At 45.0% G+C, this 21,377-nt stretch overlaps 1 protein-coding gene across 1 annotated transcript; it reads right to left on the reverse strand.

The window, feature by feature from the left end:
* Positions 1 to 1,278: 1,278 nt before the first annotated feature.
* RILPL2 (Rab interacting lysosomal protein like 2) lies at positions 1,279 to 19,741 on the reverse strand. Its single transcript, XM_019733969.2, has 4 exons — positions 17,407 to 19,741; positions 10,865 to 11,016; positions 6,747 to 6,860; positions 1,279 to 1,814 (listed from the first exon to the last, which is right to left on the reverse strand). Exons 1-4 carry the CDS (start codon positions 17,734 to 17,736, stop codon positions 1,784 to 1,786), a joined length of 627 nt encoding a protein of 208 aa, XP_019589528.2. The 5' UTR covers positions 17,737 to 19,741; the 3' UTR covers positions 1,279 to 1,783.
* Between the last annotated feature and the right edge of the window lie 1,636 nt (positions 19,742 to 21,377).

The raw sequence follows: 21,377 nt of genomic DNA on the forward strand, positions 1-21,377 counted from the left end.
CACAGTGCCTCCCGCAACCCTTCTGATCTCGCTGTCCATGAGCCCTGTGGTTCTGGCGTCAGGACACGGATCTGTTTCCCTAGTTGGCCTTCACCAAGGTGCAGAAACCTTTCCCCTTGCTCCCTGTTAATAGGGGCGCACCCATCGAGGTTGCAGCAGCATCTGGGATTAGGAATCGGGCCCCTCATCCAAGACTGTTGAGATGGCATTCTGGACCAGACGTTTAAACGCTGCCGACTTTTCTCGGGAGGCCACGGGGCTGCGGAGACGGCACCTGGGTTCAGCCCTACTTCCACCACTCGAGCTGGGGCCCTGGACAAGTCCCTTGGCCCCCACCGTGCTGTGACCCTGGTGTGCCACAGGAATGACACTGCCCAGCCCACAGGGGTATGGAGACAATGTGTGCAGACAAGGCGTGCAGTAAATTGTGTCCATTACTCGTGACAGCGCATTTTGGAGAACTGGGACATGCACAGTGTCACAGGTAAGAACCCAGCCTTAGAATCAGGCATGTGCTTGCCTCCTGGGCAGCCACCTCCTAGCTACGTGCCCTTTTGGAGTCTCAGTTTCCAAATCTGTAACCGGGGATTAATACCAGTCCCGGTCTCCCTGGGTTAACAGGAACAAATGGGAGGGTCCACACAGCAGGGAGTCGGCGTCATGTATTACGGAGACAGGCTCACAGGATGTGTTCTGCAGGCTCCTTAGTTTCTTTGCGGAGTGCAGCCACCCACTATATTTCATCGATTCCTAAATGCACATTTTTCACATTTAACATCTTTGAAATCAGGATGAGCCTTAAAATCAATAGCATATTAAGTTATAATTTACAGCATTTTTTTCTCTCATACCAACACACAAAATAATGGTGCATCACTTAGATTCAATGACATATAAATGCACCATATATGTACCACCATACATATATATATACACACACACACATATTGAAGGTGCCAAAAAAATGTATACAAGTGGACACTGGTCAACGTTGCTCAAGCAGTAGTTCGCCGTCATCAGAAGTGTCTGGACGCTGATGGTAACCACTTTGAGCACCTCTTGTCATTGCAGAAGTCAAACGTGACTTGTCTTCATCTTTTGTTATCGGTATATATTATTACAATTTTAATACAGTTTTCCTTTCTTAAAATGAGTATCCATCTTTTTGTCACCCTCTGTACATATACACACACACTACAGATTTGGAAACCGAGTCTCCAAAAGGTGAAAGTACCTTACACAAGGTCACACAATGCTAAGAGACCACTCTAAAAATACTTAAAAGTATGAAAGTCATTTTACTTTAATACAAAATCACGTGAAGAAAGTCATGTTAGCAAAATCAGGTAGTCACAACGTGTCACCGAAATCACCACTGGAATGTCAACACCATAATTTCTGGCATTCTCTTCTCCTCTCTCCCCGCGGGCTGATGCTTGTTGCTGCTACATGGTAAAGACCAAGGTTGTCTGTGGGACCAGAAAAGCAGAACACTGGAGGCCCCTCTGGGTGGTTGAAGTGGGCAGGAAGTGGCCCAGCTGTGCTCTCCTCTCTCTCTGCTTTCTCGATTTTTCGGAGCCACTTCCCCTACTCTAGCCAAGCCTTTGGGGTGTGCAGTTCTGCAGCCGGGAAAAAGCGACCATGAGAGACCTTCACTTCCTCCTTCCTGGGCCGGGTTCGAGGGGAAACAAATGAGCAAGGACAGTGTGTCTGCGTGGCACTGAGATGATTTGGGAAGTCTTCTTGGCAGGTGGTCTTCTCAAGTCCGAGAACCGCCTTTGAACTATGTCTGCTTCCCTGATCGGAAAGAGAACCTGGGTGGAGAGAGAGAGGGGTCAGAGGGAACAGAGAGAACGAAGCAGCAGGGGCGCAGGAACCCCTGCTAAGTCTGTAAGCAGCTCTTGCAGGCCAGTGACTTAAACATTTATTCAGGGCTCATTACAGATGGACAGCCACTGTTCAGGGGCTTTCCATCTGTCAGCTCATTTCACCCTCATAACAACTTCAGGAGGAGCGTACAACCAATACCCCTATTTTATCGATGACCAAACTGAGGTTCTGTGAGGTTACGTAACGGGCCCAAGGTCACATTGTAAGTTGTGGACCCAGAGCCCACTTAACCACCGTGCTATAGCGACAGAATCTGCCACCATATTTTATTTTTTATTTTAGGTGGTTTTATCATAGAGGAAGTGGTAACTTCTCAATGTTACTTAAAATTATAAAAGATATCTTTGTAAAAAATAAAGATGAACATGTAAATTCTTAGATAAAACACAGAGAGATATCCCGAGACGTGAATACCAAACTTTCAGTGTTCTCCCCATCATATGCAAAGTTTTGAAAGGGAAGAATGATGTCTGGGGTTCATCGCCAAGTACAATCTCAGCGCTATTCCCAGCTATGAGAAAGAGGCAAAGATGGCCAGTGGCTGAAAAGTCAGGGAAGGGGACCTGGGCTCTTCTTATCAAACACAAACCCCTGAGCGTGGCTAGCAGCTCTGCCAGCAATGGTGGGGACAAGCCCTTGACTGGTGTTTGGATACAGGCCTTAGTGCTCAGTTATCCTCCCCTGAAACTGCACACACTCCCACCCACCCACCTGCCTCCGGAAGTGACATCACCCCTCCCAGTCCAAGCCAGGAAGCTGGGAGTTGTTCTCAACTCCTCTCTCCCTTCATCTGCTATGTTTTAGTCACCGTGCCCCAAATACGTCCCTAGCCTCACCACATCTCATCTCCTCCACTGCCACCCCCAGTCCAAGTCACAGCAGCGTCCCTGTCACTCCTGTAACAGCCAGAATATCCGAGTCACTATGCAGAACTAAGTCATTCCTCAGCTTAAGCCCGTCCATGGCTCCCCATGGTCTGCAGGACAAAGACAAAAATCCTTCACAGCATGACCTACTTCTTCAGAACGCCTTCCTTCCTTCCTTCCTTCCTTCCTTCCTTCCTTCCTTCCTTCCTTCCTTCCTTCCTTTCCTCCCTCCCTCCCTCCCTCCCTCCCTCCCTCCCTCCCTCCCTCCCTTTTTTCCTTCCTTCTGCTAAAAAAGCTTGTCTGGCCAGGAAATCGTGGCCTCATGCTCTTTAAACATGAGTCTGCAGGCTGGCTAGTGTTCAGAACCAACATTTTATTTTTGTCACATCAGGCTCAAATTCCACTTAAGTGACCCAAAGAACTCCCCTAGAAGAGGCAGAAAGAAACGCGCAGTGTATGCCTTCCGGAAGGAAGCCTTGTTTACCATGGGCCACTCACCTAATGAAAGTCCTAAGGAAACACCTTCGGATCCACACCTGCTACAAGGTGGAGACTCTCTTTCATTACCTTATCTCAGGAGACCTCTCCTTGGGGAAGAAACACTCCCAATGGCCTTGTTTTGACTGTCCCCACTCCCCTACAGAGCAGCCAGAGTCATCTTTTATATATAAACACAGTCCTGTGGTTTTCCAGCTAAAACCCTCCAGTGTCTTCCCAATGCGCTAACAATGAAACACACAGTCCTCACTGGGACCCACTCGGTGGCCTTGAGTGACCAGGACTCCTCCTGTCCCTCCAACCTCACCTCCACTCTGCTGCTCCAGCCACCACACTCTGTTCCACAAGCCATCTGCAGCCTCAGGCCTTTACACTACTGTTCCCTCTGCCAGGAGTGCTTTTCCTTCAGGTCTTTCAGGGCTCAGCTTGAAAGCTGCTTCCTCATAGAAGCCTTCCAGGATGCCCCAGTTCTAAAGCAGTCCCTACCAACCGTTCCCTCAGCACCCTATTTAATGGTCTTTTTAGCGTGTGTGGCTATTTGAAATTGTCCTGTCAATACATTTCCTTACCAGTCCACTCTGACTCCCCCTCTTCCCCTCACGGTCCCCTCCCCTCGGCCCTTTGTTGCCACCACCTGGGTACTTCTCCATCCCTTGAGGATTCCCTTAACTCTGCTCACACATCTGTAAAATGGCCCTTCTTTAAATCTTTGCAGTCACTCCTTTTGAAGGCGCCATTTATTTTTTGCCAGGACCCTGGCTGACAGACCCTGGGACCCCACCATGTCACTCCTGGGTATCTATCCTGGGAAATTCACACACAGTCCATGGGAAGATACGAATCTGCCTGAAGATGTTCACTGCAGCACTGTTCACAGCGTGGGTTGCTGGGGCAACCTGGGATTCCACCGCTGCGAGCGGGGGCTTATGCTGGGGTGGGAGCAGCAAGCTGGATGTCTACACTGCTAGATGGATAGATTTTAAAAACTGATGCCCATCGACAGATGAGTGAATAAACAAAATGTGGTCCATCCACACCCTGGAATATTATTCAGCCATAAAAAGGAAATTCTGACACAGGCTACAACATGGATGAACCTGGAGGACATTGTGCTACGTGAATTAAGCCAGTCACACAGGACAAATACTGTAGGATTCCACTTATATGAGGGACCTAGAAGTGTCAGATTCATAGAGACAGAACGTAGAATGGTGGGTGCCAAGGGCTGTGGGGAGGAGGAAAGGGGGAGTCAGTGTTTAATGAGCACAGAATTGCAGAATGAGATGATGAAAAGTTCTGGAAATGAGGAGTGGTGATGGTTGCACAACATTGTAAATGTACTTAATATAACTGAACTGGACACTTAAAAATAGTTAAAATCGTAAATGTCATTATGTACATTTTATCAAAATTAAAAAGAAAAACTGAAAAAAATCATTTGAACTCAGTTATCGAAGCTCAAAGGATCTTACCATGTACCAACTAAACCCGTCTGTCCACTGGGTTGACCATTAGCTATGTGTGGCTTCTGAGCTGTTGAAACATGACTGGTTTTTAACTGAAATGTGCTGTCAGTGTCAAATATACATCAGACTTAGAGGGCTTCTTATTATGAAAAAAAAAGAATGTAAAATATATCATTAATAATGCTTTGCAGTGATCCCATGGTGAAGTGATAATTTTTGGATATACTGGGTTCATACAATATATTACTAAAAAAAAAAAGAGTGCCTAAGAATAAAAAAACAAGAGTGCTTAGTGAGAAAACACAGTACTAGGAAACAGAATGAAGTGTTAAACAAAAACTCTGTTACGTACTGAAAATACGTCTACATGAAACAACATACACTTTAGAACATATTGAATCCCACATTAGAACGGCTGGGGGTGGGGAGGAGAGCGAGGAAGGAGAATGGGGATGAAGAGAAAAAGGAATGAAAAAAACAACAACACGAAAGGGGTCTTGTGCTGACAATGAAGGTCACTGTGCCATGAATCGAGAATCACTAACTTAACCTTGTTCCTGAGATCCAAAAATAAAAAAAAGGGGAAAAAATGTGTTTCTCCTCTCTTGAAACAAAGGCATTGTAAACCTGCCCTGGAAGGTAACCCAGAATTTCTGACCCCTCAAAAATATTTCCATGTGAAATGGGAGCCAGCAGAGTCCTTGGTGTATCCCCAGCACCCAGCACAACTCCTGGCACAACACAGACGCAGAGGGTTTGCTGACTGACCGATGACTGAATGAACGGAAAAAAGCAGGTCCCCTCCGTCGTCTGCCAAGCAGCTCTCCCTCAGAAGTGGGGCTAATGGAGCAAGAGCAGAGGTGGCAGCCTGGTGCCCAGGACCCAATGAAGCCTGCAAAGGTGCTTCATTTGGCTTGTTCAGTCTTTACTTCTAAAATTTGCCAGCATTTGGAAATCAGACTCCATGAACAAATTTGATTTCTTGCCTTTTCTCAAGAATCAGAAACTCTGGCAGCACGTTACCCCTCAGCCAGACAGAATTGGGGGAAACATGTCCCCCTGCCCCCCTCAGCCCCCCCATCACTCACCCACATTAAGTGTTCTGGCCCCAGAAAGCATTTGAATTTGAAACCCCTGGCCGAGGCTGTTTCTCGGTTTCCATCCAAGAGACCAGAGAAGAGACCAGCCTGGCAAACTATCACCAGGCTGGACTTTTTCCGAGAGACAAGGCAAACAGGCTGTTAGCGCCAGATGGGCTGGAGGGAGGGTGCGCCTGAGAGCCTGAGAAGGCACCTCCCAAAGTGTGGGCCAAGGGTTCCCCACGTCAGAAGAGCCTTGGGGACTTATTAAAAATCCAGATTTCTAGGCCTCATCCTCGAAACACTGACGTGATTTCAGAGACTCTGAATTTAAACAAGTATCCCACACTGTGTGGTTTGAGGCGCGGCACCCGAGAAGACACAGGGTTTCACGATGGTGTGTGAACAGAAGGGTACTATTTAAAGGAAGCTGGATCACGTGTCCCATCGTTGGGTCACATAGTGTCCTCCCAAGTTGGAGCAAAGAGAGGTGATGAATTAGCCCCTTCAAGTCCAATAATTACTGTTACTGTTTTTCTTATTGTTGTAATCGTTTGTTTTTTTCGTTTGTTTGTTTGTTTTTTGGGGTTTTTTTTGGAATTGTTATTGGCTCATAGGGAGGCAGTGGATGTAGACTAGGGACTTCCTTGGGTTCAAATCCTGACTTCACTATTTACGATCTGTGTGACCTCCCTTGGATACATTATGCGACCTCTCGGTGGATACCTGTAAAATGGGGTAAGAACAGCTCCCAACTCACAGGGTAGTTATGATGAGCCAATGAATCAATGTGTCAAGTACTTAGACTCTGCCTGGAAGACAGAACACACCGGCACTGAGTTTTCCTATCAGCTGCAGCGCCACGCCCATCCCGGGGGGCGGGCCAGCCCCCCCGTCACCCCCCTCCTTCCTTTAGAGCTTATTTAGTGGCAACAGGGGTGACTTACAGCTTTCTGATGATTGTCCTCTCCTCCCTGTTGCTGCTGGCACTGCTGGGCCTGGCAACCAGCGTATCCTTTTCTCTTCTTGCTCCTGGGCCTTCCCTCGCTGGAACCAGGCCGCTGCGGGGAGACAGGGGGAGGACAAACAGATGGGTTGCTGTATTGCGACCTCTTATCTGTGCAGCCTGAAGGTGAGGAATCTGAATAACTATCATGATATTAATACGATCATCACTGAAAGCTCTCGAGTCAGAAAGATTGTGACCCACGTCGCGAGCACCCTCCCTCCGCGTTTCTGATGTCGTCACCTTTCTTTCTCTTGTCTAATCATATTGGCAAGTACTTCAAGCTTCTCCACTTCACAGGAATATGACCCTGTATAAATTCTCTGACTTAAGCCTTGATTTCCGAATTGGCAGAGCGAGGATAATAAGAGCACCTACCTCCTAGGATTGAGGGATTAAGTGAGATAATAACACATGGCACTGATTCATTCAACAAACATTTACCAGGCCACCCACTGTGCCAGGGCGCGATAGCTACAGCAACGAACAAAACAGACAAAACATCTTCTCTCCTGCAAGTTATATTCCGGTGGGGAAGGAAACAGTAAACAAATAAATAAGTAAAATAAAAGCAGATAAGGTGAGTCAGATGGCAATAAGAGCTAGGTTGATACTGACTGACAAGATATTGAGGTCAGGTGATGCAAAGAGGGCCAGTATTTCCTGGGACTTGACGTAGAGAAGTTGGAAGACGACCACTCTTTCACCTGCTCAACGGGACTGCCAGAAGCTGTATTTCCTAAGATTCAGAGAAGGACGGTCTGTAATACAAGATAATGAGGACAACAAACAAAGAGACGCAGAGAGGAAAGAACGAGGCACCAAGTCCCTGGTGCCAACCTTGAGGCTTTCGCTGCAGTTTTTACTTTATATCTGAGAGCAATTCCAGGATCCTTCCCAGCTATGTGAGCCAATAAATTCCCTTTTGCGCCTAAACTAGTTTGAATCGGATTTCGGTCGCTTGCATCCAAGAGAAGCCTGAGCACAATGAAACATTTCAATGCATGACCCAGTGAGCTCTTTAGACCCACTGCGGTATTAGGGGCCTGCTGCTCAATGTATGCCTTCTTGTGCTGTTTCCTTCTTGCTATGGACTGAACTGCGTCCTCCCAGAATTCATATGTTGAAGCCCTAACCCCAATGTGATAGTATTTGGAAACAGGGCCTTTGGAAGACAAGTAGGGTTAGATGGGGTCACGAGGGTGGGGCCCTCGTGATGGGATCAGCACCCTTGTAAGAAGAAACACCAGAGGGTCTGCTGTCTTTCTCTCCCCACCATGTGAGGACACAGCCAGAAGGCAGCTTTCTATAAGCCAGGAAGTGTTAGAACCAACCATGCTGACACCTTGATCTTGAACTCGTAGCCTACAGAACTGTGAGAAAAGAAATTTCTATTGTTCGAAACATCCAGTCTATGATATTTTATTACGGCAGCCCGAGCTGACCAAGACACTGCTTTAGGTATGAGTTTCAGAGAGCAGAATTCAGCCTTCTCTCTCCTTCTTTGCAAGGAGTGGGCTCTTATTATTTAATATTACTTCTATTTTTATTATAATAATGTTTCATAATAGGCATCACCTAAAAATTCCCTTTTCCCATTAGCTGTTGTTACACCACATCCTAAAACTCAGGGATTTAAGACAATGATGATTTGTGATTCCTGATGGTGGCTGTTTCTCATGGTTGGCTGGGGCATCCTCCTGCTGGTTCTCAGGTGGCTGCATGCACTGCTGGGTCAGCTGGGGGCTGGGCACAGCTGGGGCTGTCAGCTGGGGTACCTCGGCTCTCCTTCCCATGACCTCTCCATGTGACTGTCTGGAGTTCCGTCCCAGGATGATGGCCTCAAGGCAGAGTTCCAAGAGCACAAAGACAGAAGCCTCAAGGCCTCTTAGAGACCTCCCCCAGGACGCCAAGCAGCATCACTTCGACCACATTCCATTGGTCAAAGCAAGTCACAGGGCTGCCAAGATTCAGGGAAAGGGAAAAGACTCTACTTCTTGATGAGAGGAGTGGAAAGGTCTCCTTGCAAAAAGCGTGCAGGACGGGAAGGGTTGTTGTGGCCATTTGGGGGAACGGCCTACGGTATCTGCCTTCAATTTTAAATGATTGTGAGTCTGAGCTGGGGCCTGCAAACTGATGCCGTTGCTAAGAGAGCACCTCGGCTGGCATGTGGGTTTCTCCAGAATATATAACACAAGAGACTACACAGAATCCTGCTGTCTGTCTGCTGGCCTGTACCAGATGGGAAGTGCACATCTGTTGTTCTCTGAGAATTCAAAACTGCAAATAAAGTGTGCTGCTTTTATTCACTAACAAGCTGCTCACGGCATCAGCAATTTAGCAGTTCCTGTTTTTAACTACCTGTGTCTGCAGTACTTATTAAGTGAGATGAAGACAGGTCTTTCCATTAGCAGGCTTCCAACCTCAGCAGAAGGAAGGCAATTAAATTCCTGTTGGCAGAACTCAGCCTTTTTGGATTTGCTTTCCTAGAGCGTCTTTTCTGTAGCTGCTCTCTTAATGATGCCGCACTGGAGAAGTTTAAAGAATAAGATCACTTGGGCTTGGTTTTGAATCAGGACAAGTCCTTACTTCCAAGCATTCAGGGTCCAAATGTGGCATGAAAATGGGAAGCCCGGACTCTGATGTCAGGCTGTCTGAGGTCAGGTCACACCACTGCCACCACCAGCAGTGGACTTTCGGCAGGGACTTGGCGAGGCAACACCGTCCATCATCTTGGGAGTCACATTACCTTAACTCAGGCTTGTGGACACTCACTGAAACAATGCTTGGGATACACTTAGAGTGCCTGGCACATGGCAAGCACGGGGTGGGGCAATATGAGCTGGCGCTGTGTTTTTATTCTCTGGGCCTTTCCTTCTTCTGCCTTGAAAGAAATTTGCTTTGTTTAATGCAGTTCTTCTCAGAATTATTTGACCATGGAGCCCCCTTTTCAAGAAATACCTACATGAAAAGCAACATTTTGGGAAACAGTGGCGCAGATGGACACAGCAAGGTCCCAACCTGAAATATCAACAGCTTCCTTATTTCCTCTCTTTCTGGTCCTATAGTCCCTTCTCTACACATATTATTGGGATCTTTCATAATTTTTTATTTTTTTAAGGAGGGCACAGTTCCCAGTGGCCCATGTGGGGACCAAACCGGCAACCTTGGTGTTATTAGCACCACACTGTAACCAACTGAGCGAACCGGCCAGCCCTATAACTTTTAACTTTTATATAATTTCAAACTTGCAGAAAAGTTGTGAGATTATACGAAGGCTTCCCAAATGCTCTTTACCCAACTGTTATCTATCGTCCATTCATCCGTGCATCTATCTTCTTTCTGAATCCCCTGAGTATAAATTGGCGCTATGGTACCCCCTTCCTCCTAAATACTGCGTGGTGTGTTTCCAAACTAGGGTCTCTTACATAACCAGGTAATTCAGTTACGAGAATCACCACACGGGGGGTTTCACACAGTAGTCAGACCTACTCGTTCCCTTGGTTCACACCTTCTATCATGACACCTGCAAACAGGAGAGCCCTTTGCTATAGCCAACCAGGCGTCCGCACTCCCCCATGTCTTCCTGACCGTCCTCTCCCTGTGTTTCGGGCCCAGCTGGTTCCCATCTCGGGGTCTTTGAACTTCTTGCTCCACTTGGACCCTGGCGACTCTTTCCACGGTTGGCTGCTTCTTGTCATTCACCTCAGAGGGCGGTTCCCGGCCACCCAACCTGCAACTGGTCCTTCCCCACCTCCCCGGCGCTTCATCCTCCTGTCACCTTGTTTAATACTCATTAGTCTGAGGGTTTCTTTCAGGCTTCTTTGCTGACGGCCTGCCTTCCCCCTAGATCAGCATGGACTTTTCTCGGTTGTGTTCACTGCTACACCCCCACGGCCAGGAATCGTGTCTGGCCTGTAGTGGGTCTTCAATAACTTGGCTAAATGAACATAAGAACCAATGTGTAACGTGTCAAGGAAATGCAGGCAGGGTCTGGCTGCGGGGTGCAGGCCCCTCACCCTCAGCAGGGAACCCCCTCACCCCCACAGCAGCGCCCACCTCTTGTAACACTGCAGCTCTTCCTGTACCACCAGCAGCTGGGACTTGAGCTTGTTGCGCTCCTGAAGCACGTCCCTCAGTTCCTGCAGAGTGAAGCGTGGTCGGTTGGGATCCGTCAGGTCAACCACCATCTTCTCTGGTCCCAGGTTTACCTGTAAGAAAAGAGGTCACTTCCAAGTTTCCATCATGAGGATGGACTATCCAAGCCCAGAAAGGAAAGTTCTCTTGTTCTGTGACTCCCAGGGACCCGAGGGGAAGAGACGTTGCCTGTTGGAAGAGTTTGGTTGACGGTAAAGAAGCAAAAGTTCTGAGTACCACCATTTCCAAGAAAAGAACCAGGGCTCCTGGGAAAATGGCTGATTCCAGGGCTGGAACAGGGAAAGCGCAAGACGAGCCTGGACTATTTTGTTGTGTAAGGTATGGAGACAGAGCAAAGTGACACAGTTTGAAGGAGCTCCTAATGGCCAAACTGAAAACAATCTGAGTTTCAAAATGAATAACAACAGGAGTGGATAATAACATATCAGATAAAAGAGAATTCAGGAATCCACACTTAATATTTTAAATTAATTAATGGGAATGTGATGGTTAACTTTATGTGTCAGCTTGAATGGGCTAAGGGATGCCCAGAGACCTGGTTAAACAGTATTTCTGGGTGTGTCTGTGAAGGTGTTTCTGGAAGAGATTAGCATTTGAATTGGTAGACTGAGTAAAGGCAGATAGCCATGGAAGGGGGGGGTGAGTGGGCATCACCCAATCATCAACTGAGGGCCCAAACAGAACAAAAAGGTAGAGAAGGGTGAATTCACTCTTTCTCCTCTCTCTCTCTCTCTCTCTCTCTCTCTCTCTCTCTCTCTCTCTCTCACTCTTTGCCTCTCTTTCTGAGGCTCCTGGTTCTTGGGCTTTTGGACTTTTTGGACTCAGACTAGGACGTACACCATCAGCCCCTTGATTCTCGGGCCTTCTGGCTCAGACTAAATTATACCACTGGCTTTTCTTGGTTCTCCAGCTTGCAGATGGCATATTGTGGGACTTCTCAGCCTCCATAAATGCATGAGCCAATTCCCACAACAAATCTCCTCTTATATCTCTGTCTATATCTATCTATATCCTATTCATTGTTACTCGGGAAAACTCTGACTAATACAGGGGAGACCGGGATCTGTACTTTATAGCAGAATGCCAGCTAATAAGTGTAGAAGATGATAGAATTGAAAAAAATCACCCTTCTGCAACCATCCTAGTAGTAATTGATTTGGACAAGACTAATAAATGGATCTAAAACCTTTGGGTGAAAGCTTGTTGGGGAACGGGATACCGCACACAGTTGCAAAGTATTTTCCCACAGGCTACCGATTAATTACAGAGGGAATAAAGGCATCTTGACAACACGTAGGAAGCTGGCGGACACCACTGTGACAAGAGGCTGAAGTCACCATCACCGATAATGACAAGCTGACATTAGGTGCCTCCTGACACAAGGCACTGAGGTCATGGCACCACTTCAGTGGTTTTCCTGCCGAACATGGACAACCTGAATCTAATCATGAGGAAGCATCAGAACAAACCCAAATGGAAGGACATTCTACAAACCAACTGCTGTATAAGCTTCGAAAATGGTAAGGTCATAAAAGACAAGAAAAAACAGAGGAACGGTCCCAGATTAAAGCGACGTAGAGAGATGTACCATACGACCCTGGGCTGGACCCTGCATCAGGAAATAAAACGCTAGAATGGACATTATTGTGAATTTTGAATATGGATGGTCTGTTAGATCCTAGTATTCTATCAATTTGTCCCCTGAATTTCAGCATTTACTATGGGTACACACTAGTGTGTCTTTGGAGATACACACTGAAGTATTTAGGGTAAATGACCCCAATCTTTTATTAATCCTGCAACTAACGTATGTCTGCTCAAATGGCTGAGCAAAAATCTCTGAGTGAACAAACAATATACATACACAAATATTTTTGTATGTGTACACACATGTGTATATGTATATGTGTATATGTATATATATTAGATTGGTGCAAAAGTAATTGCGGTTTAAAAGGTTAAAAATAATTGCAAAAACCACAATTACTTTTGCACCAACCTAATATATGTTGCATTCACCTGAATACAACCCCTGGATCAAAGTGAGAGGTATACAGGTACTTACCTTGCAACGCTTCCATAGGTTTGACATTTTTTCAAACTAAAAAAAATAAACATTTAAAAACAACCCGTGTATTAATAGAAGCCTAGTTAAATAAACTAAGACACAACCACACTGGAATATTCTACAAGTGATAGAGTAAGGCACACCATACAGAGAAAGGCAGCAGTGCCACTGTTCCTCCTATCAGCCTGAGAGCACAGGGATGTAAGGGCTGTGGGGAAAAGGGCACTTATTGCTGAGGGGGCCGAGCTCCCGAACCTCTTTGGAGTGAAACTGGGCAAAACATATCAAAATTTCAAACGCACCCTTCCTTTGACCCAGTGAGTCCATTTCCTCTAGATATTCTCCCTCTGGGGTGAAATGGCATGTGTCAGTGTTATTCATTGTTGCACGTGCTAAAAGCAAATGATTGGAAAATATCTTTTAATTGGAGACTAGTTAAAGCAGAGATTCTTAGCATTCTTTTGTGCCATGGACCCTTTAGGCAACGTGGTAAAGGCCATGGAGATGCCTTCTCAGAGCAATGTTGTATTTTGTTTCTTTCTATTACAGTGGACATTCTATATTATACTAGTTTCAGGTGTACAGCATAGTAGTTAGACATTTACATAACTTACGAAGCGATCCCTCAATTAGCCTAGTACCCACCTGGCACCGTACATATTTATTACAATATTATTGACTATATTCCCTATGCTGTACTTTACATCCCTGTGACTGTTTTGTAACTGCTAATATGTGCGTCTTAATCCCTTCCCCTTTTTCACCCAGCCCCTCCAAACCCCTCCCCTCTGGTGACTAGCAGTTTGTTCTCTGTATCTAAGAGTCTGTTTCTGTTTTGATTGCTTGTTTATTTTGTTCTTTAGATTCCACATATAAGTGAGATCATATAGTATTTATCTTTCTCTGACTTACATCATTTAGCATAATACCCTCTAGGTCCATTTGTAGAACAATGTTTTTAAATGTATAAAATTAAAAGCACAGGATTACAAGGAAACCAACGAAGATGACATATGCTCACCAAAATCTTCTAAAAGCTAGTTTATGAATAATACACCTACTTTTTAAAATTAAGTAACACAATCTAGCCACAGATGTAATAAAATGCTGAACAACAAAGTTTTGACATGTGTGCTACAGTACACTGCAGTGGGACATGAAAATATCTGTGATTTCCATTGGTAAGTATCACAGGTACTGCTAATATTGCTGTGGTTTGCTGTTTACATTCATAATTGAAAAAAGTGATGCATTTCAGTTGGAGGTCAATGAAAATAAAAATATAATTTTTTCCCATGCAAGTTCATGGACCTCTTGGATTAGAATCATGAGCCCCTGGCGGTGGGGGAGAGGGTCCGAAAACTCAAGAACCCTCACAATGAACAATTAATATTCTACAATGGAAGTTTTGAAAAGCCATTAAAAGATGAGGAAGCTCTTTATATTCTGACTTAGCATAACTTTCATGCTATGTTAAGTGACAATAAGCAAGAGTCAGAGCAGAATATATACTATAACACCATTTGAATAAAAAAATGGAAAAATATATTCACATCTGCTTGTGTTTGCATAAAGTACATCTGGAAGGATACACAAGAAACTGAGCATTTAAATTTTTTCCATGGAGGGAAAATGTAGAGAGAGATGGGGAGGGAGTTTTTTCAAGGCAAATACTTTTGTACCTTTTAAATTTTCAAATTAAAGTTTTAAAAAAGAAAGGAAAGAAGTACTTCACACCCATTAGGATCATCACTATTTTTAAAAAAAATGAAAATAACAAGTGTTGGCAAGGATATGGAAACACTGAAAGTCTTGTGCACTGCTGGTGGGAATGTAAAATGGTGCAGTCACAATGGAAAACTGTATGGCAGGTCCTTAAAAAATTAAAAATAAAATGATTATATGATCCAGCAATTCCAATTCTGAGACTATATCCAAAAGCATCAAAAGCAGGGACTTGAAGAGATTTTTATACATCCATGTTCATAGCAGCATTTTTCACACGAACCAAAAGGCAGAAGCAACCCAAGTGTCCATCAACAAATGATGGATAAACAAAATGTAGTCTAGTCATATGATGGAGTATTATTCAGCCTTTAAAAGTGAGGAAAGTCTAAAATATGCTACAACATGGATGAACCTTGAGAACATTAAGCCAAGTGAAAGAAGCCAGTCACAAAAGGACAGATATTATAAGACTACCTATAGGAAGTACCTGAAATAGACAAATTCATAGATAGAAAGTAGAACAGTAGTTACCAAAGGCTGGGGGGAGGGAGACATGGGGAGTTGTTTAATGGGGAAAGAGCTTCAGTTTTGCAAGATGAGGAGAGTTCTGGAGATGATGGTGGTGATGATTGCACAACCATGTGAACATACGTAATGCCACTGGACTTAAAAATGGTTATGATGGGAAAAAAATAGTTAAGGTGGTAAACTTTATGTGTACCTTATCACAATTAAAAATAATAATTAGAAAAAGAAAAAAATAAGGCATGTTTTTATGAACTGTAGTGGCACTCTTCTACCTTTTCATTCTCTCTGCCTTTTCCCCACCCCCACCCCCATTCTTAAGACTGCAGCTTGGGAGGCAAATGTTCCATCTCATGTGCTGGCTGGTGAAGCCTGTACACTGTGCCCCACACAGGAAATGACCAACCCCTGCACACACCACACTGTTCGTGGTCCACGGTGGGGCTTCCTCCATAGCCTGTGCCTGGAGTTGGAGGCGACAGGAAAAGAGCACGGGATGTAAGCTGAGTGATCCTGGGCAAGTCACTGAACTGCCCTTGAGTCTCAAAAGCCAGGCTCCTTGCTCATCAAGACATTCAACCATCTCATATGATGGATACATTAACTACAAATATACATGTCACTGTGACTCATGTGTAGATGAAATACAAGTGCACCAGGGAAGCTACCAGAAACCTTCAGTCTTCCCTGTGAATTTTGGCGCCCTGTTCCTGCTGGGCTTTCGTGGCACATGCCTCAGTTTGTAATCTTGCATTCAAGGCTGTGTACACAGTCTTACCTCTCCCACTAGAAGGCAGGGAGGGACCTTGCCTGGCTTACTTCCATAGCCCCAGAGCCGGGCACAGTATACCCTTCAGATGTTAGAATAACAAGTAAAGTCAAAGGGCTATTTTATAATGGCGTGGTTGAGACTAGTATCTCTGAGCTCAAATCCCGCCTCCACTTCTTACTTGCTCTAAGTCCTTAGGTAAATTACCTAACTGTTCTGCGCCTCCGTTTCAGTAAAATGGGTATAATATAGTGTGAAGATTAAATGAGAGTCCGCTTTAGGACAGAATTTTTTTTTTAACTGTGGCTGGAGACCAACTACAGAGTCACAATGTTAGTTTAGTGAGTTGCACCAAGAATTTAAAAACTCATAAAAATAGAATAGGAAAGTATGTCTGTGCATCATGTTTAGTAAGGGTGAGAGCTGGGGTACACTGTTCCTTGAAATGCAATTTTGTAAAATGGAGGTACAACATATCTACACTAAAATGTACTAATTTGGAGTTTATAGCTTGGTGATTTTCACCATATGTATACACCCAGGTAACTACTATAAATTTCCCTCCTGCTTCCTCCCACTGTCCCCTTCCTGGGGTTCCATCAGTCTGTCTTCTATAAGTAAAGCTGGTTTTGCCTGTTCTTGAGTTGAACCCACAGTAGGCTCTTTTGTGCCTGCCTTCTGTCTCGCAATGTAACACCTGTGAGAGTCATACATTCAGTTGTGTTCTTTTTCATAGTTGTGTAGTATTCCACGGTATACCACAAATTTAAAAATCCATCCATTCCTCTGTTGCATTTGGATTGTTTCCAGTTTGGCACAATTATGAATACAGCTTGCTCTGATTATTCTTCCATGTGTCTTTTTGCAGCCACAAACACTAATTCCTCTTTAGTAAAGTTTCATTTCTTAATCTAAGTCAAAGATTCTCAAAGTGTGATGCCTGGACCAATAATATCAGCATCACCTGGGAAACTGTTAGAAACACACATTCTCAAGTCCCAGTCCAGACCTACTGAACCGGAAACTCTGGGGCTGAGGCCAGGAAATCTGTGTATTAACGAACATTCCAAGTGACTGTGATGCATGGTAAAGCTTGAGAACCATGGCTCTAGGTTATGGCCAAACACGCTGGAAGCCACTGATTTAGAACATACTCAGCACGTGTCCCAGCACCTAGTAAATGCTCAATAAACGTTAGCTGTCATAATGCTTCCACTCTGGGAACCGAATTCTTGCAGGGATTTGTTTCGAGGGGCTCTATGTTGGTGAGAGGCAAGGGGCCTCCCGGCCAGCAGGCGCTGCCCCACGCATCTCAGGCTGCTCCGGGCCGAGCCCCCCTCGTCCCGCACTCACCTCGCGGGGGGCCGCGGAGCCCTCTCTCCGCAGCCTCTCCACCTCCTTCCTGAGGTTGTCCCGCTCCATTCTCAGCTCCTCCACCGCGAGGTTGCCCTCATTCACCAGCGTCTCCAGCATCTCCAGGACGCGGACAATTTTGAACTGCAGCTGTGTCACCCGCGGGTCGCTGCCCAGGGCCATCAGCTCGCGGCCCACCACGTAGGAGATGTCATACACGTCCTCCACGGTCAGCTGGAAGGGGCTCTTCCTCAGAGCCCCCTCGGGCCCAGCCTCGTCACCCTCCTCTTCTTCCTCCCCTTCCTCCTCTCGCAAAGGGGGCTCTTCCATGGCTGCCCAGACCCCTGCAGCCTCGGGAGCCGCTGTCTGGGAGTCTCCAAAGGTCCAACTTCCTCCCGACTCGGAAAACTTTCCGCTGGGCACAGGACCCTGCCTGCCCACGGCTGGGGGACGGCCCAGGAGCGGCCAATCAGCGCAGCGAGGGGTGGGCCGGGGGTGGGGGGAGAGGGAGGCCGGTGGCGCTGCTCTCCCGCCGGGACGCGGGTGCGCAGGCTCCACTGAGGACCGTGCAGAAGAGCGGCCTCCAGGATGTGGTTTGGGGCACGAAAGAACAACGGAAGGGCAAGGCAGCCGAAAAGAGGAAAGGAGAGGTGACGGGGTGACAGTGACTGCTCCCCGCCTGGGAACTTTTGCAAACCGAAGGCGGAGCTGCGGCCGCGAGCCCCGCCCTTAACGACAGCCGCGACCGACGCCGGTTTCCATGGAGACGAGGGCGGAATTTCCCACGCGAGTACGGGAAAGAGGGTAAAAAGCACACAACTTTTCCATTTCTACACGCGAGCTTTCCAGCCTTAGACTGTGCAGTGTACGTGGAGGGAGCTCCGTGGCGGAAGATGCGCGGAGCTCCCAGGCCAATTTGTCGCCAGGACCTGACGCATCTGACCCTCCATAAAATGGAAAGTCCCTGTGCAATGCACTTTGCTCATTCCTGGGCTCCTAAGCTTAACAACGTTGTGGCCTTGGCCAAGTTACTTAATTCCTCTGAGCCTCAGTTTCCCCCCCACTCCCGTAAATAGCAGTACTGACGTGGGAGGGTGGCTGCGAAGAATATATTAGAGGAGATCATGAGATAATGCGTGTGACAGAAAGCACTTAGGAAGCACTAAAAAAATGTTAGCTGGTCTTCTTTCTTTCCTCCAACAAACATTAGGCTTGCCTGTAAGACACTGCCACACAGGGGTTGGGGTGGGAGGAGTAATAAATGACAAAAAATTCAGTCTGTTTTGAAAATTAGAAAGTCACCTACAGATACCCAGGGTATGACTGAGAATGTTAGCAGTGCGGATTACAAACCCAGCTACTTCAGGTTGGATTAGAGGTTCGTAATAGTCATAGGCAGAAAACAGCAGTGGAGCTTGTCTTTCCCAGGAATAGATTGCCAGCTCTCTCTCTGGTAGATGGACCTGATTTTCTCCACACTGAAGTTCTAAAATCACAATGGAGAGTGGACAAAGATAAAACAAACAAGCAAACAAAAAGCAAAGCAAACAAACAAAACAGATACTATTTTCAGAGGGTACAATGTTCCAATGATTAAAGGGAGGCTCCAGGGCAAAGGCTCAGCAATCCATACATTACAGACGTTACAACACCAGTGATTAAAGACTGAGTAAAATATTAGGCTTACCATAAATAAATAAAATATGGTATATCATACAATGGAATATCACTCAGCGGTAAAAGCATGAAGGAATAGAATAGAGAGCCCAGAAATAAAACCTCACATCTACGGTCAAATGATTTTCGACAGGTGTGTCAAGATCATTCATTGGGGAATGGACAGTCTTTTCAACAAATGGTGTTGGAAAATTGGATACCCACATGCAAAAGTATGAAGTTGGATCCTTATACCATATACAAACATTAATTCAAAATGGATCAAAGACCTAAACCTTAGAACACTTAAAAATCTTAGAAGAAACATAGGGGAGAAGCTTTGTGTCATTGGATTTGACAATGATCTCTTCAAAAGCACAGGCAACAAAAGAAAAAAAAATAGATAAAAGACAAAATAGATAAACTACATCAAAATTTAAAACTTGTACATCAAAAACCACAATGAACAGAGTGAAAAGGCAACCTACAGAGAGAAAATATTTGCAAATAAGAGATTAATATCCAGAATATATAAAGAACTCCTACAATGCAATAACAACAACAACAAAAAAATAAAAATAGCCTGATTAAAAACATGGGCAGAGTTGGGTGGCCAGTTAGCTCAGTTGGTTAGAGCGCCGTGCTAATAATACCAAGGTTGCCGGTTCGATCACCGCATAGGCCACTGTGAGCTGCGCCCTCCTTAAAAAAAAGGGGGGGGTGTGGGGGCAAAGTGAAAATAGATGATGCAAAATCCTTAGCAAGAAGTTAATAAAGAATTTAGCACATTAAAGTATTACTTACCTTGACCAACTGGATTTTATTCCAGGGATGCAAGTCTGGTTCAAAAAAATCAGTCTATGTAATAATCCATCATAGTAACAGGCTAAAGAATCCACAAAACAAATCATTAGAGCTAATAAACAAGCTTGAGGTTGCAGGACACAAGATCAATACACAAAAACCAACTGTAGTATACACTTGCAAGGAATAATTTGAAAATGAAATTAAGAAAAACAATTCCACTTAGAATGTCATCAAAAGGAATAAAATACTCAAATAAATTGAACAAAAGCAGTACAAGACTTGTACCCGGGAAATTATAAAACATCACTGAGAGGAATGAAAGACCTAAATCAATGCAAAGACACCCCATGTTCATCAGTTGTAATACTTAGTGTTGTTAAGATGGCAGTATCCTCCATCTTACGTCTCCAATTAATCGACAGAATCAGCACAGTCCCTATAAAAATCTGTGCAGAAAAGAGTTAACACAACAGGCCTGAGAATGCTAGCATTTGAAAATGCTGCTTGCAAGGTTGGCCCCTGGCTAGGTTCTGGGAACTTGATTTGGGGAGGGTTACCATCACCCCAACGGATAAGAGTAGCTCACTGTGCCTTAACTGTTTGCACAAACACCACGGTTTATGGTGAATGCTGACTTTCCTCTTGGGAGTCTGAAAGTTTTGTATGTGCTAGGCAGAGGGTGCCTGCATGGCCAGCCCCCAATAAATACCTTTTGCACAGAGTCTCTAATGAGCTTCCCTCATTGACAGTATTTCACACATGTTGTCACAACTCTCACTGAGAAGTTATGCTAAGTCAAAGAAGCAGTCACAGAAAACCTCATACTGTATGACTATTTCTATGAAATGTCCAGAAAATCCATAGAGATAGGCAACTCCATAGAGATAGAAAGTAGATTAGTGGTTGCCTTAGGCTGAAAGGCATAACAAAAAAATAAGGCTGGGGTGTAATAGCCAAAGAGTATGGGGTTTCCTTTGGGGGTGAAGAAAATGTTCTAAAATTGATTATGGTGATAATTCTGTGAATAGACAAACAAATCTTTGAATTGTACACTTTAAATGGGTGAATTACATGGTATGTGAATTATATTTCAATAAAGCTGTTATGAAAAAATAGAAAATAATGGCAAAGGACTTAAATAGACATTTCTCTAAAAAAGATACACAAGTGGCCAATAAGCACAGGAAATGATGCTTTTCAGTATCACTTATCATTAGGGAAATGCAAATTAAAACCACAATGAGATATCTCCTTACACCCATTAGGATGGTCACAATTAAAAACACAAAATGAAAAGTGTTGGCAAGGATGTGGAATAACTGGAACCCTCATGCACTGCTGGTGGGAATGTAAAATGCTGTAGCCTCTATGGAAAACAGTATGGAGGTTCCTCAAAAAATTAAAAATAGAATTACCATATGATTCAGCAATTCCACTTCTGAGTATGTATCCAAAAGAATGTCTCAAAGAGATATTTGCACACTCGTGCTCATAGCAGCGCTATTCCC

This window comes from Rhinolophus sinicus, linkage group LG16 (genome assembly GCF_036562045.2).
Source record: "Rhinolophus sinicus isolate RSC01 linkage group LG16, ASM3656204v1, whole genome shotgun sequence".
In the NCBI taxonomy this organism is placed as follows: Eukaryota; Metazoa; Chordata; class Mammalia; order Chiroptera; family Rhinolophidae; genus Rhinolophus; species Rhinolophus sinicus.

Excerpts from the sequence above, each read along its gene's own strand:
- RILPL2 (XM_019733969.2), bottom strand. The coding sequence starts at position 17,736 with ATGGAAGAGCCCCCTTTGCGAGAGGAGGAAGGGGAGGAAGAAGAGGAG. Across the intron at positions 11,017-17,406 it reads GCTCCGCGGCCCCCCGCGAG|GTAAACCTGGGACCAGAGAA; the intron begins GTGAGTGCGGGA and ends CTTTTCTTACAG. Across the intron at positions 1,815-6,746 it reads AGGACAATCATCAGAAAGCT|GTTCTCTTTCCGATCAGGGA; the intron begins GTAAGTCACCCC and ends CTCTCCACCCAG.